At 49.4% G+C, this 14,359-nt stretch overlaps 1 protein-coding gene across 1 annotated transcript; it reads right to left on the bottom strand.

Annotated features, from left to right (window-relative positions):
- Positions 1-4,669: 4,669 nt before the first annotated feature.
- On the bottom strand, positions 4,670-14,009 carry LOC145073458 (uncharacterized). The gene is made up of 4 exons (XM_079020009.1): positions 13,968-14,009; positions 13,005-13,076; positions 10,134-11,338; positions 4,670-4,896 (listed from the first exon to the last, which is right to left on the bottom strand). Exons 3-4 carry the CDS (start codon positions 11,335-11,337, stop codon positions 4,859-4,861), a joined length of 1,242 nt encoding a protein of 413 aa, XP_078876135.1. The 5' UTR covers position 11,338; positions 13,005-13,076; positions 13,968-14,009; the 3' UTR covers positions 4,670-4,858.
- Between the last annotated feature and the right edge of the window lie 350 nt (positions 14,010-14,359).

Here is a 14,359-nt window from a genome sequence, read left to right as displayed (position 1 = left end):
AAAGAGCATTTAGAGTGGGACAGTATGTGTTAAGGAAGAACGAGGCAAGTCGGGCTCAACCTCAGGGTAAACTGGTACCCGTATGGGAGGGTCCATATAAGGTGATCGAAGCAAACCAGAATAGTGCGTACATGTTAGAAACAATGGAAGGAAAGCAGATTCCAAGAATGTGGAACACAAGGAATTTGAGGAAATTCTACTTCGAAGAGAAAGCTCCCACAAACGGAAAGGCTGGAGTAAGTTCCGATGCGCGATCCAAGCACCAAAACGTAAGAAGTCGGGATCAATGTTTAAGTGCATGAGCACTAAATAAAGTTCTAATATTTGATGTGTAAAACTTTGTACTTAGCGTGCAAACCTAGTCAGTTAAAATGACGAAATATGTACTTAGTGTACTGAACTCTTAACGATTAACGTGCGTAATGCTCAGTGCATTTAAGTCTTAAATTTCAAGCGCACAATGCTTAGCACATTCAATGACAATACTTAGTGTATTAAATATTCAGTATGTTAGAACGCAATACGTCCGGCCTTAATACTCAACGTATTAAACCTTGCATGGACGCTCAGTGCGTCAAATCAATTGAGGTGTCATCCTCATATCCAATATAAGGTTAAACGCTTAGTGTGTGGCCCTGCAACATTGACAAATCTAGCAACTAATGACATATAGAACAAAAACACATCACAATTACGTTGCATGTACCATCAAATGTCACGGCAGGGGAAATATCACCAGCACAGAAAAACCAAAAATAACCACACAGTAGTCTAGGACATAAACATTAAAACAACAAACAACACAAGGAAGGAAGAGTCTTAACACCCCAGAAGGGCAGCACATAAAACAACAAACCTACACCATACCATCGCCACCACCTCTACCACCCTCAGCATTTACGCCACTACCTCCACGAACGACAACATTTTCCACATCTTCAGCATCCTTGACAACAAGTTCATCAACACGACCTGGCTCACCAACAGTATCATTCTCGCTGAAACATACATGGGCATCCAAACGACCGCCACCACCACCTCCACCACTATTTTCATCAATGACAACTTCACCACCAGTCGTAACATTCTTGCCATGATCAACTCCACTGCTATCATTCACCACATCCTCAGGAGTACCATCAGAACCTGAAAAAGAGCAAAGATCACGAACACCCTGCACATCTAATTCACCCAATCCCAACAGCGAAGCATGATCCATACTAGTAAACGCTAAGAGAGCATCGTTCACACTTGTGACAGGGCCAGTAACAAGGGTATCCAAAAGGTCTTGATAACCAGCATTAACCAAAGCTGCACGCACAAACTCTGCTCCGGCAACAAAGGCGGCATGGCGAATGAGACTCACCGCCCCTGTAAACTCGGGATGCTTGATCAGTTTATCCACCACTCGTACAAGCCCCACTTGCAATAACCAATTTAGATCACACTGCACAGCATCCACACTTGATTGTAGATCAACAACTACTATATCACGATCAGCTGCATCACGTTCAAGGCTTTCGACCTAAATCATTAAACCATCATTAACCTGAGAAAGAGAGTCAACCTTGGCTTCCAAACCAGACTTGATTTCCTCCATCGCAGCCTTTTCAGAAGCCAGAAGTTGATACCTTTGCTATGCGTGCTGCAGCTCGCCAGTAAGCTCCAAAATACGCTGCTCTAACTCAGTAACACGGTTCCCACAGCCAGCATGCACGATTTCCATCTCATTAAGTGTCTGAATACGCTGGGACCCAGCAACAATATAGAACATGGCTTGCGCAGCAACGCAAGTCATGTTATGGGACATCGTCGGACTACCCATAGCTTCCATATCGGGAGCACTGGCAGGAGGAAAGGCATGCTGGGCAAACTCTAAATGTTGGAACAAACAGAAAGGTGAGATTCATTGTGAAGGTTCCAAGAGGGGACAAAAAGAGAGGGTCCTAAAGAACCCCTACCTAAGTCCTTATTGGGAGAAACAGGAGCGGGACCTGAATCATGGAGATCCCTGGGAGGAGAAGAACTGACAGAAGCAAAGGGAATAACCGGTACATGAACTACAGGCTGCTTATGCGCCCCACCAATCCCTTCAGACTGTTGAGCGTCATCATCAGGGATAACAACAAAGGATGCCGGTGACGAAGAGATCAAACTCAAAAGGCGCGAAAAGCTACGTCTGGTTTGAACTCGCTTAGCAACATTGAATGCACCACTCACTATTTCACCCATAGCTAGAATAGCTTTCAGCTTGGCTTGTAGCCGCCGGGCATCAGCAATAATACCATCTTTTCTATCTTCTTCAGCCCCGGTAGAAGCAATTTGAATACCACCTAAAGGCATGACTGAGGAAAGAGGGCGAAATGCAAGGGGATCCACTCCGGCAGTTGATGAATCCTCGTTGGAACAGGCATAGCAGCAGTAAGAGCAAGTTGGTCCAAACATCGGGGGGGGGGGGGGGGGGGGGAAGACGATCGAACAAATCCACTTCCCGATACTCAAACTTACCCCTGTAGCGTTTTCGAAGCACCTCATCCATGGACAAGGGAGACTCATTACCTGGAAATTTTAGGGCATCAAGGGAAATCAAAAAGTAAAAAAAACCTTTAACGAAGTCCGAACACTGATGAACAAAGTAAGAACACAGACACTTACCATCTACGACGAAGAAGAAAACTGCCATTTTCCCGTGACGCCTCCAAGAAGGGCTCATTCCTACGCCGGAGAGAAGGGCCTCAGAATAATCCTCAGGGGACACCTGGGGTTTCTTGAGAAAATCAGCCACGCCCTGATTATGGGAAAAAAAAGTTTGGGAGTAGTATCAACAAAAGTGTTGGCACGATAGCATCCGCTTCCAACCAAGCCTTGATTAACCCAAAACCACTTATCTTGGCAGTTTTTGGGCGTTCGGCCGTCAGGCACTAGGGTATGTCCTCCTCGACGAACGGAAAACGTGAACTTATCACCAGTACAACAAAAGCGAAAGAAATACTTAAACACAAAATAGGCAGGAAGATAACCGTTAGCCCAACACATCATCTCAAAAACAACAACCTTGTTTACAATGGTGGGTGTCAGCATTTGAACGCTGCAACTGTCTTTCTGGAACACCCCCTGTTGGAAATCAGTCAAGGGGAGATGAAGGCCGGCATCTAGGGTTTTCTGGTAGATTCCAACTTTTCTAGGAGGAGGGGAAAGGATAGAGGAACCTGGTGAAGGAAACTCCACACCATCAAGAGAAGTAATGCCATAAGTGGTTTCGAGATACGAATACTCAGAAGCAGTGGGCACGATGCCTGGGGGACTCGCCATGAAAAAAGAGGAAAGAAAATGGAATTGAGGAAGAAGGATAGACAAAAAGAGGAAACGTAGATAAGAAGGTATGATAAGTGTTCTTATAAGAAAATGGAAAGAGCGGGATGTTCAAAATGTCTGACACGCTGACGTAACCGCCAACCATCATGAGCGGTCACGTCGCCATTAAAACCGAAATGACGAACTAACAGGGAAGCAACAGGTGTAAAGTAATCAAGCCCAGAACATCGTATCTAGCAGTACAACGCTACGACTACTAGACTGGGGGACTTGATGACATGCCTAAGTCGGCACAGAAAAGTCGTGCCTGGTAAAGATGCCTGGTGCCCCGGCCGAGCCAGGAGAAATGGGCTCAGCGCCTACCAGCGCCCTTGAGAGCAGGGCGCCCCGGCGAAAGGCTCGCGCCCGCCAGAGACGCTCCCAATGCCAAGACAAAGGATACGGTCAAGCGACAAGGCAGAGGGTTAGAGCATTACTGTCGGAGCCAATAGCAGTATCCTGACATAAAGAGGCGCACAACCCTCCAATCAGCGCCTCTGACCTTGTCCCCTAAAAGCGATCCTGTCCCGTACGGACGAGCGGGATCGCTAAGTATAAAAGGGCGCATTCAGGAGCCCTAAAGGTAAGCCGTCTTCTCTAAGAGCAATCTCTATAGCAAACACCTAGAAACCCTATCTAACTTGACCGTGGGAGCGTTATTCCGGGAGCCTCCTCCCGGGAAACGCCTGACGGCTGTTCTTTCGTGTGACCTTGCAGATATCTTCCAGCATCGTATCAGAGAAGGAGTCAAGCGGAAGGTGAAGGTCGCATCACACTCCAGGTGCTCGACCTTATGTCTAGCTTAGTCTTCGGTCTAATTCCTCTGTTAATTGGTTCATTCTTGTCTAGGCTTCTAAATATTCCAGTGGATGGAAACAAGATAAGCAAGGAGAAGAGTCGATGTATTTTTTGCTTGTGAGTGTGTATTTGTGATGATGGGTGTTTCCCGGTTGTTCATCGTGCATAACAGATGTTGTGAAGATGGTTCAAGGTTCCCTCTATTCTTTGTTTCTTATTTTACCTGGCGTTGTGAATCAACGGGGTGGGTGCGAAGGCCACCAGTGCATAGTAGACATTGAATGATAGAGGAGTAGCAGGTGAGAATCATTCGGGGATAAACATACCCAAAATCATTTGTTTCTTGTTTTTCCCCTACCTCTGTTCTTTGAAATGAAAACACACATTTGTTGTATGTCTCTGTCTGTTTTTAATTTGAAATGTGCGGAGTGAGAGAGAGAGAGAGAGAGAGAGAGAGAGAGACTTTATTATTGTTTAATTGTTAAAATAAATAAATATGTAACAACCCAATTTTCATGACCAAAAATTTCGTTTTAAAAACATCACTTTTAGAGGATATAAAAGGACTAAAACATTGTCTGATCAAAATATCACACCAGTGAACCGTGTCTAAAAACCAAGTCATACATTTAATTAAAATATCAGAGTACAAATCCCAGTGAAGCTCGTAAATGCGGAAATCGGAGAGTGTGTGCGTGACGTGCCGCTACCGCGCCGGCTCCTTTCCCCTAGCTGAGGAGATACCTGAAACCAAAACTGAAAACTGTAAGCACAAAGCTTAGTGAGTTCCCCCATAATACCACATACCATGCAACAAATAACAACCATTATTCAGCTAGGAGTTACGGGCCTTGCCCACACTCGGGAAGATATGGGCCCTGCCCACACTTCGCTAGCCGGGAGATACGGGCCTCGCCCACACTCGTGAAGATACGGGCCCTGCCCACACTTCGCTATCTGGGAGATACGGGCCTAGCCCACACTCCGACCTTGGCGAGATATGGGCCCTGCCCACACTCAACCACTAACCCATACATACGAGTATCACGCAGACAACAAGTATAAGCAATTCTATCATATTAACACATATACCGTACTTAACTACAACAGAGATACGGGCTCGGCCCACACTCTAGTACTAGCGTCTCGTCTACACGGGTCGGCCTTGGTGCCCTAGACCTGTTCCTACTGGGAAGGAAACTCACCTTGAAATAGCTGCTGGTCTGTGTGGGAACTGATCACCTACCACTGCTGCTGCTGCTCCGGAAACCCTCCGGCTGCAATTCCCACAATATACTCAATCAAACACTGCTCACTGACCTTTGGGTAAAATGACCATTTTACCCCTGACCTTGCCATAAGTCAAAGTCAGAGTCAACTTTCAGTTGACCTCGACTCGCCGAGTTGGCTTTCCGACTCGCCGAGTCCCTACGCAAACGACTGCCCTGAATCCCGATCCTACCCGTCGAGTTAGGCGACGACTCGACGGGTTCGCCTTCAAGACCAATATTCAAGTCCTTCATCCTACTCGCCGAGTTGTATGAACAACTCGTCGAGTCCATCTTCATCCGAAGAACACCCATGCTAAGACTCGCCGAGTTGTATGAACAACTCGTCGAGTCTGTTCTTAATCTAAGGAGATTGCCTTGAACTCGCCGAGTCGGGGCATCGACTCGCCGAGTACCTCCATAGATGGGTTAAGCTTCCGACTCACTGAGTCACACCCTGTGACTCACTACTCACTCGACACTACAAAAAGGGGGACAAACTCGAAGACTCGCGAGCAGACTCGCCGAGTCACATGAACGACTCGCCGAGTCGTTGCCATGCACTCCTTAAATATACCTATTTGCTCGATTCCAGTCCATGCCATTCATAGATCTGGACTTCTAGGACACGAATCACACGTAAAGTTTCCAACTTTACGTGTGGATATTCACCAATATGGATTTTAGGGCTCAAAATGTCTCAAAAGGGTAGATCTAGGGCTAACAAGCCACATGGGGCCAAAAAGCTAACAGATCTGAGCTCCTGGAGCTCAATCTTGCCTAGATCCAAAGGCCAAACGCCTTATTACGACATATAATGCACATACAAACTTGGGGAATTGACCAAGAAGGACCCAAATGAAGTTTTAAGCATAGAATCAAGGGGAAAACGGGTTATACCTCAAAGGAACTGCTGGAAGGACACAAATAATGCTTGGATAGCTTCCCTTCTTCTGGATCTACTTCCTTCCTCTTTCAAAGCCTTCAAAAACACACCCACTAACCTCAAACTCCCAAAGAATAGCTTAGAACGAGAGATACAGGGCTTTAAGGGTCAATGGGGGCCGGCTTGGGGCTGATAAGTCCTTTAAATAGGGTGCAAACCCCTGAAACTTAGGGTTTCATCCAACAGCTGTGACTCGCCGAGTCCAGGATATGGACTCGCCGAGTCACCAACTTAAACGTGTCCCGGGTCCCGCATCCACTCGGCGAGTCGGACCTATGACTCGCCGAGTCCAAGGCAAGAAGAAAGGAAATACTCAAATAACATTTACGTACCAGGAACCGGGTGCTACAAATCTCCCCCACTTATTTTAGACTTCGTCCTCGAAGTCTGCTGCTCGATCCTGAAACATCTCGGGATAATGCTCCATCATCTCGTCTACCGGCTCCCAAGTCCACTCCGAACCCTTGCGGTGCTGCCATTGCACCTTCACTAGCTCCACCCTCTTGTTCCTCAAATCCTTCGACTTCCTGTCGAGGATTGCGACTGGGCGCTCAATGTAGTTCAGACTGTCATCAACCTGAATATCCTCCAAAGGTACTACTGTAGAATCGTCCACTAGGCACTTTCGCAACTGCGAAACATGGAAAGTGTTGTGGATCTGGCTAAGCTCGGCTGGCAGATCCAGCCTATATGCTACCTTGCCCACCCGGGCTACGACCCTGAACGGTCCGATGAATCGCGGGCCCAACTTGCCCCGCTTCCTGAATCGGATGACGCCTTTCCACGGCGACACCTTAAGGAGAACCATATCCCCGACCTGGAACTCTAAGTCGGATCGACGCTTGTCGGCATAACTTTTCTGCCGACTCTGAGCAGTCTGAAGCCTGCTTCGGACCTGCTGGATCCTCTCAGTCGTCTTGAGCACCACTTCGGTGCTCCCCATGACTCTCTGGCCAACCTCACCCCAGCATATCGGGGTCCTACACCTCCGTCTGTACAACATCTCGAAGGGAGGGCAGTCGATACTCGCGTGATAGCTGTTGTTGTAGGAGAACTCGTCCAGGGGAAGATAGGTATCCCAGCTACCACCGAAATCTAGCACGCACGCCCGCAGCATATCCTCCAGAGTCTGGAAGGTCCGCTCGCTCTGCCCATCCGTCTGCGGGTGAAAGGCAGTGCTAAAATGCAGACGAGTGCCCAACTCGTCATGGAATCTCTTCCAAAACCTGGAAGTGAAACGCACATCCCTGTCCGAGATCACCGATACTGGCACCCCATGCCGTGCCACAATCTCCTTGATATAGATGTCGGCCAATTTCTCGGCCGATATGCTCTCCTGAATCGGAATAAAGTGAGCACTCTTGGTCAATCTATCCACGATGACCCAAATCGAATCCACTCCACGTGCGGTCCTGGGAAGCTTCGTGATAAAATCCATCGTGATATCTTCCCATTTCCACAGTGGAACATCCAACGGCTGCATCTTGCCATGCGGTCTCTGATGTTCGGCCTTGACCTTCCTGCAGGTCAAACATCGCTCGACATACCATGCCACATCCCGCTTCATGCAGGGCCACCAATAGTCTAGACGAAGATCCCTATACATCTTCGTCGCCCCGGGATGAATAGAGAATCGGGATTTGTGCGCCTCCTCCATCAAAATCTGGCGCACGCCTCCGTGATACGGCACCCACACCCTATGGTGTAGTGTCAATAACCCTCGGCTATCATAATCGAAGGAGGAAACCTGACCTACTACACGCTCGCTCTTTCGATGCTCCTCCTTGATAGCTTCCTGTTGAGCCTCTCGAATCTGCTCCAGCAGGGGAGTCACCACGGTCATCCGCATGCAAACGTTCCTGATCGGCGCCGCCTTGCGGCTAAGCGCATCGGCCACCACATTGGCCTTCCCCGGGTGGTAAAGGATCTCGCAATCATAATCCTTCACCACATCCAACCACCGACGCTGCCTCATGTTCAGATTTGGCTGATCCATGAGGCACCTCAAACTCTTGTGGTCCGTGTAGATGGTACACTGAACCCCATAGAGGTAATGTCGCCAAATCTTGAGGGAAAATACCACCGCCCCCAACTCCAAATCGTGCGTCGGGTAGTTCGCCTCGTGAGGCTTGAGCTGCCTCGAAGCGTAAGCAATGACATGCCCCCTTTGCATCAGCACCGCGCCCAACCCAGAAATGGACGCATCACAATAAACCACAAAATCCTCTACGCCCTCTGGCAGGGCTAAGATCGGCGCCTCACACAATCTCTGTCTCAGCGTCTCAAATGCAGCCTGCTGCTCGGGTCCCCACCGAAAGACCGCGGCTTTCTTCGTCAGCCGCGTCAGGGGCACGGCTATCTTGGAGAAATCTTGGATAAATCTCCGATAGTAGCCTGCCAATCCCAGGAAACTCCGAATCTCAGATGGAGACTTCGGAACCTCCCATCTCATCACGGCCTCGACCTTGGCCGGATCGACCAGAATCCCGTTCTGGTTGACGAGGTGTCCCAGAAATTGCACCTCGCGCAACCAAAACTCACACTTGGAGAACTTGGCATACAAGCTCTCCCTCCTCAGGGTCTCTAACACCTCTCTCAGATGCTCCTCATGTTCCTCCCGGGTCTTGGAATAAACCAAGATATCATCGATAAAGACTATCACAGACCGGTCCAGCATCGGTCTGCATACACGGTTCATGAGGTCCATGAACGCGGCAGGAGCATTGGTGAGCCCAAACGGCATCACCACGAACTCATAATGGCCATAGCGCGTCCGAAACGCGGTCTTCTGCATATCCTCCTCCCTGACCCTCATCTGATGATAACCCGAACGCAAATCAATCTTGGAGAACCAAGATGCGCCCTGAAGCTGGTCAAAGAGGTCATCAATCCTCGGAAGCGGGTAACGGTTCTTCACCGTTACCTTGTTCAGCTCCCGATAATCTATACACATCCGATGCGACCCGTCCTTCTTCTTCACAAACAGAATCGGGGCTCCCCAGGGCGAACTGCTCGGACGAATGAACCCCTTGTCTAGCAGCTCCTGCAGCTGCGTAGACAACTCCTGCATCTCGGGAGGAGCCAACCGATACGGTGCCTTGGCTATAGGAGCCGCACCAGGAACAAGGTCGATCCTGAACTCCACCTGTCGCTCCGGAGGTATCCCAGGAAGCTCCTCTGGGAAGACGTCTACAAAGTCCCGAACCACCGGAACCTCGCTCATCGATGCATTACCCGCCTTTCGGGTATCCATCACATACGCGACATAACCTGCGCATCCCTGCTGGAGATAGCGCCTAGCCCTCGCTGCTGAACATACAGCGGGTCTACACTGCGGCCTTTCTCCATGAATTACCAACTCTCCCCCACTTGGGGTCCTGACCCGCACTAGCTGCTGCGCGCAATCTATCACCGCCCCATTAGGGCTCAACCAATCCATGCCAATAATCACCTTGTTCCCACGCAACGGTATGGGAACCAAGTCTACCAAGTAACGCTCCTCGAACAACCGCAGAACGCAATCTCGGAACACCATCGATGCTCGCACCGAACGATCATCAGCAATCTCTACCTCTAACGGACAATCTAACTCTCCTGAAGTCTCATGAAACCTCCTGCTAAGCGCAAGAGAAACAAACGATCGGGATGCACCCGAATCAAACAATACCTGAGCTGGGATGCCGTTCACATGGAACGATCCTAAAGCATACAGAGCACATATCAATATCATAACATCATAAAAATAAGATAGAGGGAAAGAATCATACCCGTCACCACATCGGGTGCGGCGCGTGCCTCCTCGGTAGTCAGCTGAAATGCCCGGCTCCTCACCACTGGAGCCTCTACCTTGCCCTGCCGACCATCCGTGATCCGCAGGGTCGCTGGAGCTGGCGCCTTCACTGGCGCTGAAACTGTCAACTGGGGGCAATTGGCCTTCTTGTGGCCCCTCTGATTGCAGTGAAAACACAGCAACTCCGATGTCTGAATAGCTGAAACTGGAGCAGTACAATCCCTGCTAAAGTGCCCTGCCTTGCCGCACTTGTAGCAGCCTACTGAACCCATCCTACATGCCCCCACATGCGACCTGCCGCATTTCCCGCAGCGGCTCGGTCCTGACTGACCTTTCGGCCTACCATCTGATCCCTTGGGCTTCTTCCCCGAAACCCCTCCTGCCTGACCCTCCTCTAGTTTCCGTTTCCGGATGTGCTCCAAATCTATCTCCCTCTCCCTTGCCCTGGCAATCATGGAGTCCAGGGTAGGGCAAGCCGAAAAGCTAACATGCTCCCGGATGTCAGCTCGTAGCATATCATGGTAACGAGTCCTCCTCATGTCCTCGTCACCGGCATACTGGGGCACCAACAAAGCCCTCTCCCTGAACTTGGTGGTGATCTCTGCCATAGTCTCTGTCGTCTGCCTCATGTCAAGAAACTCCCTGGCCAGCTGCTGAAGCTCGACCGCCGGCGCGAACTCTGCCCTGAACCTGGTCACAAAGTCCGACCAGGTCATAGACTCGATAGCTGAGGCTCCCAACGAGTCACCCACTGACTCCCACCAATCCCGGGCTCGGTCCCGTAGACATCCCGCTGCATACCTCACCTTCGACCCCTCGGGGCAGAAGCTAGTCAACTGGGCAGACTCGATGTCTGCAATCCATCGCCTGGCAACAATGGGGTCTTTCACCCCATGGAAATCCGGCGCACCGCTGCCCCTGAAGTCCTTGAAGGACAGCGTGCGAGATCCTGACTGGCTAGATGCCATATCACTCCTGAATGCCCGAAGGCGATCCTCCATCAACTCCATGATCCCTTCCTTGATCGACCCAAAGATAATGGGAGTCGACTCAAGGATACCCCTGGTGATCTCTAACGCGATGAACTCGCGTAGCCCCTCATCAATTGGCTCGGAACCTGATCCCGAACCTGACCCCTCTCCTGAGCTGCCATCTACCGGCCTCGATCGGAGTACCACCATTCTGCAATACATCACAACAATCATTAGTGATACTGATACTCCCTGAGGGATCACATCTACTTACAAGTTCCCTGGTCTTATCTTGGCCATCCTTGGTTCGGGTACAGATCCTCTGCTTTCAGTAGTACGGGCCCATACTACCTTCCACATCTATCCGTACCTTCTTCAAGGATTGCCTCGACTCCACCAGATCCCCTTCACTACTGCTGATCATTGCTATACTCATCCTAGGCTTGCCCTAGGGAAATCTCTAGTTCCACTCTAACCAGTCCTCAGCTGCTACAGGCCTCCTTGTAATGCCAGTTAGCCATTACCCGAATACCATCACATGTGACGAGGCCCAAATAATTCTTCGAGTATCCGACTCGTCCCTACAACGGTTGGACTCAAACAAGAGCTGCGCAGTAGGATCAAATCCGGCACTCTAAGATTATTCAACCCTAGTCACACGTGGCGTGACGCATTCGCCTAATGGCTAACTCCTATTATTCCGAGTCCCACGAAGCACGAAGCAAGCAGCATTCAGATAAGGGGTAACAATCTCAACTAACTCTATCACCTTCAGGAACTGAGCTAGCATAAAGTGCTAAGCTCATACTACCAGGCATAACCTAATCAGGCTATCCTACTTACTGTCTACCCGATAACTAGCATGCAATTTCCATACAACCAAAACACAATAGCAGGCACATAAGGCATCATTCCTAGATCCTTAGTCCTATTCTAGCATATTGTTCTACGAAAGTTGATAAACATAACATAAACTTGTATGGGTACTTTGGGGAATACTTACTCGAGCTCGGCCGGTCGCACACATCACACACTTCGTTCTTTCTCAAAATTCTTTTCTCAATTTTCGAAAACATTTTCTTTTAGAAACTCTTTTAATCCCTCGATTTGAGTTCAGACACCCCCGAAGGTGTGTCCGAATCCCTCAAACCAGGGCTCTGATACCAACTTGTAACAACCCAATTTTCATGACCAAAAATTTCGTTTTAAAAACATCACCTTTAGAGGATATAAAAGGACTAAAACATTGTCTGATCAAAATATCACACCAGTGAACCGTGTCTAAAAACCAAGTCATACATTTAATTAAAATATCAGAGTACAAATCCCAGTGAAGCTCGTAAATGCGGAAATCGGAGAGTGTGTGCGTGACGTGCCGCTACCGCGCCGGCTCCTTTCCCCTAGCTGAGGAGATACCTGAAACCAAAACTGAAAACTGTAAGCACAAAGCTTAGTGAGTTCCCCCATAATACCACATACCATGCAACAAATAACAACCATTATTCAGCTAGGAGTTACGGGCCTTGCCCACACTCGGGAAGATACGGGCCCTGCCCACACTTTGCTAGCCGGGAGATACGGGCCTCGCCCACACTCGTGAAGATACGGGCCCTGCCCACACTTCGCTATCTGGGAGATACGGGCCTAGCCCACACTCCGACCTTGGCGAGATACGGGCCCTGCCCACACTCAACCACTAACCCATACATACGAGTATCACGCAGACAACAAGTATAAGCAATTCTATCATATTAACACATATACCGTACTTAACTACAACAGAGATACGGGCTCGGCCCACACTCTAGTACTAGCGTCTCGTCTACACGGGTCGGCCTTGGTGCCCTAGACCCGTTCCTACTGGGAAGGAAACTCACCTCGAAATAGCTGCTGGTCTGTGTGGGAACTGATCACCTACCACTGCTGCTGCTGCTCCGGAAACCCTCCGGCTGCAATTCCCACAATATACTCAATCAAACACTGCTCACTGACCTTTGAGTAAAATGACCATTTTACCCCTGACCTTGCCATAAGTCAAAGTCAGAGTCAACTTTCAGTTGACCTCGACTCGCCGAGTTGGCTTTCCGACTCGCCGAGTCCCTACGCAAACGACTGCCCTGAATCCCGATCCTACCCGTCGAGTTAGGCGACGACTCGACGGGTTCGCCTTCAAGACCAATATTCAAGTCCTTCATCCTACTCGCCGAGTTGTATGAACAACTCGTCGAGTCCATCTTCATCCGAAGAACACCCATGCTAAGACTCGCCGAGTTGTATGAACAACTCGTCGAGTCTGTTCTTGATCTAAGGAGATTGCCTTGAACTCGCCGAGTCGGGGCATCGACTCGCCGAGTACCTCCATAGATGGGTTAAGCTTCCGACTCACTGAGTCACACCCTGTGACTCACTACTCACTCGACACTACAAAAAGGGGGACAAACTCGAAGACTCGCGAGCAGACTCGCCGAGTCACATGAACGACTCGCCGAGTCGTTGCCATGCACTCCTTAAATATACCTATTTGCTCGATTCCAGTCCATGCCATTCATAGATCTGGACTTCTAGGACACGAATCACACGTAAAGTTTCCAACTTTACGTGTGGATATTCACCAATATGGATTTTAGGGCTCAAAATGTCTCAAAAGGGTAGATCTAGGGCTAACAAGCCACATGGGGCCAAAAAGCTAACAGATCTGAGCTCCTGGAGCTCAATCTTGCCTAGATCCAAAGGCCAAACGCCTTATTACGACATATAATGCACATACAAACTTAGGGAATTGACCAAGAAGGACCCAAATGAAGTTTTAAGCATAGAATCAAGGGGAAAATGGGTTATACCTCAAAGGAACTGCTGGAAGGACACAAATAATGCTTGGATGGCTTCCCTTCTTCTGGATCTACTTCCTTCCTCTTTCAAAGCCTTCAAAAACACACCCACTAACCTCAAACTCCCAAAGAATAGCTTAGAACGAGAGATACAGGGCTTTAAGGGTCAATGGGGGCCGGCTTGGGGCTGATAAGTCCTTTAAATAGGGTGCAAACCCCTGAAACTTAGGGTTTCATCCAACAGCTGTGACTCGCCGAGTCCAGGATATGGACTCGCCGAGTCACCAACTTAAACGTGTCCCGGGTCCCGCATCCACTCGGCGAGTCGGACCTATGACTCGCCGAGTCCAAGGCAAGAAGAAAGGAAATACTCAAATAACATTTACGTACCAGGAACCGGGTGC

The sequence above is a fragment of the Lactuca serriola genome, chromosome 9, assembly GCF_051521515.1.
Source record: "Lactuca serriola cultivar US96UC23 chromosome 9, Lser_US96UC23_V15, whole genome shotgun sequence".
In the NCBI taxonomy this organism is placed as follows: Eukaryota; Viridiplantae; Streptophyta; class Magnoliopsida; order Asterales; family Asteraceae; genus Lactuca; species Lactuca serriola.
Note: the sequence above shows the minus strand (reverse complement) of the source record. Positions and strands in the feature narration are given on the sequence as shown.

Excerpts from the sequence above, each read along its gene's own strand:
- LOC145073458 (XM_079020009.1), bottom strand. The coding sequence starts at position 11,337 with ATGGTGGTACTCCGATCGAGGCCGGTAGATGGCAGCTCAGGAGAGGGG. Across the intron at positions 4,897-10,133 it reads CGCACCCGATGTGGTGACGG|GTATCTCCTCAGCTAGGGGA; the intron begins GTATGATTCTTT and ends TTTTGGTTTCAG.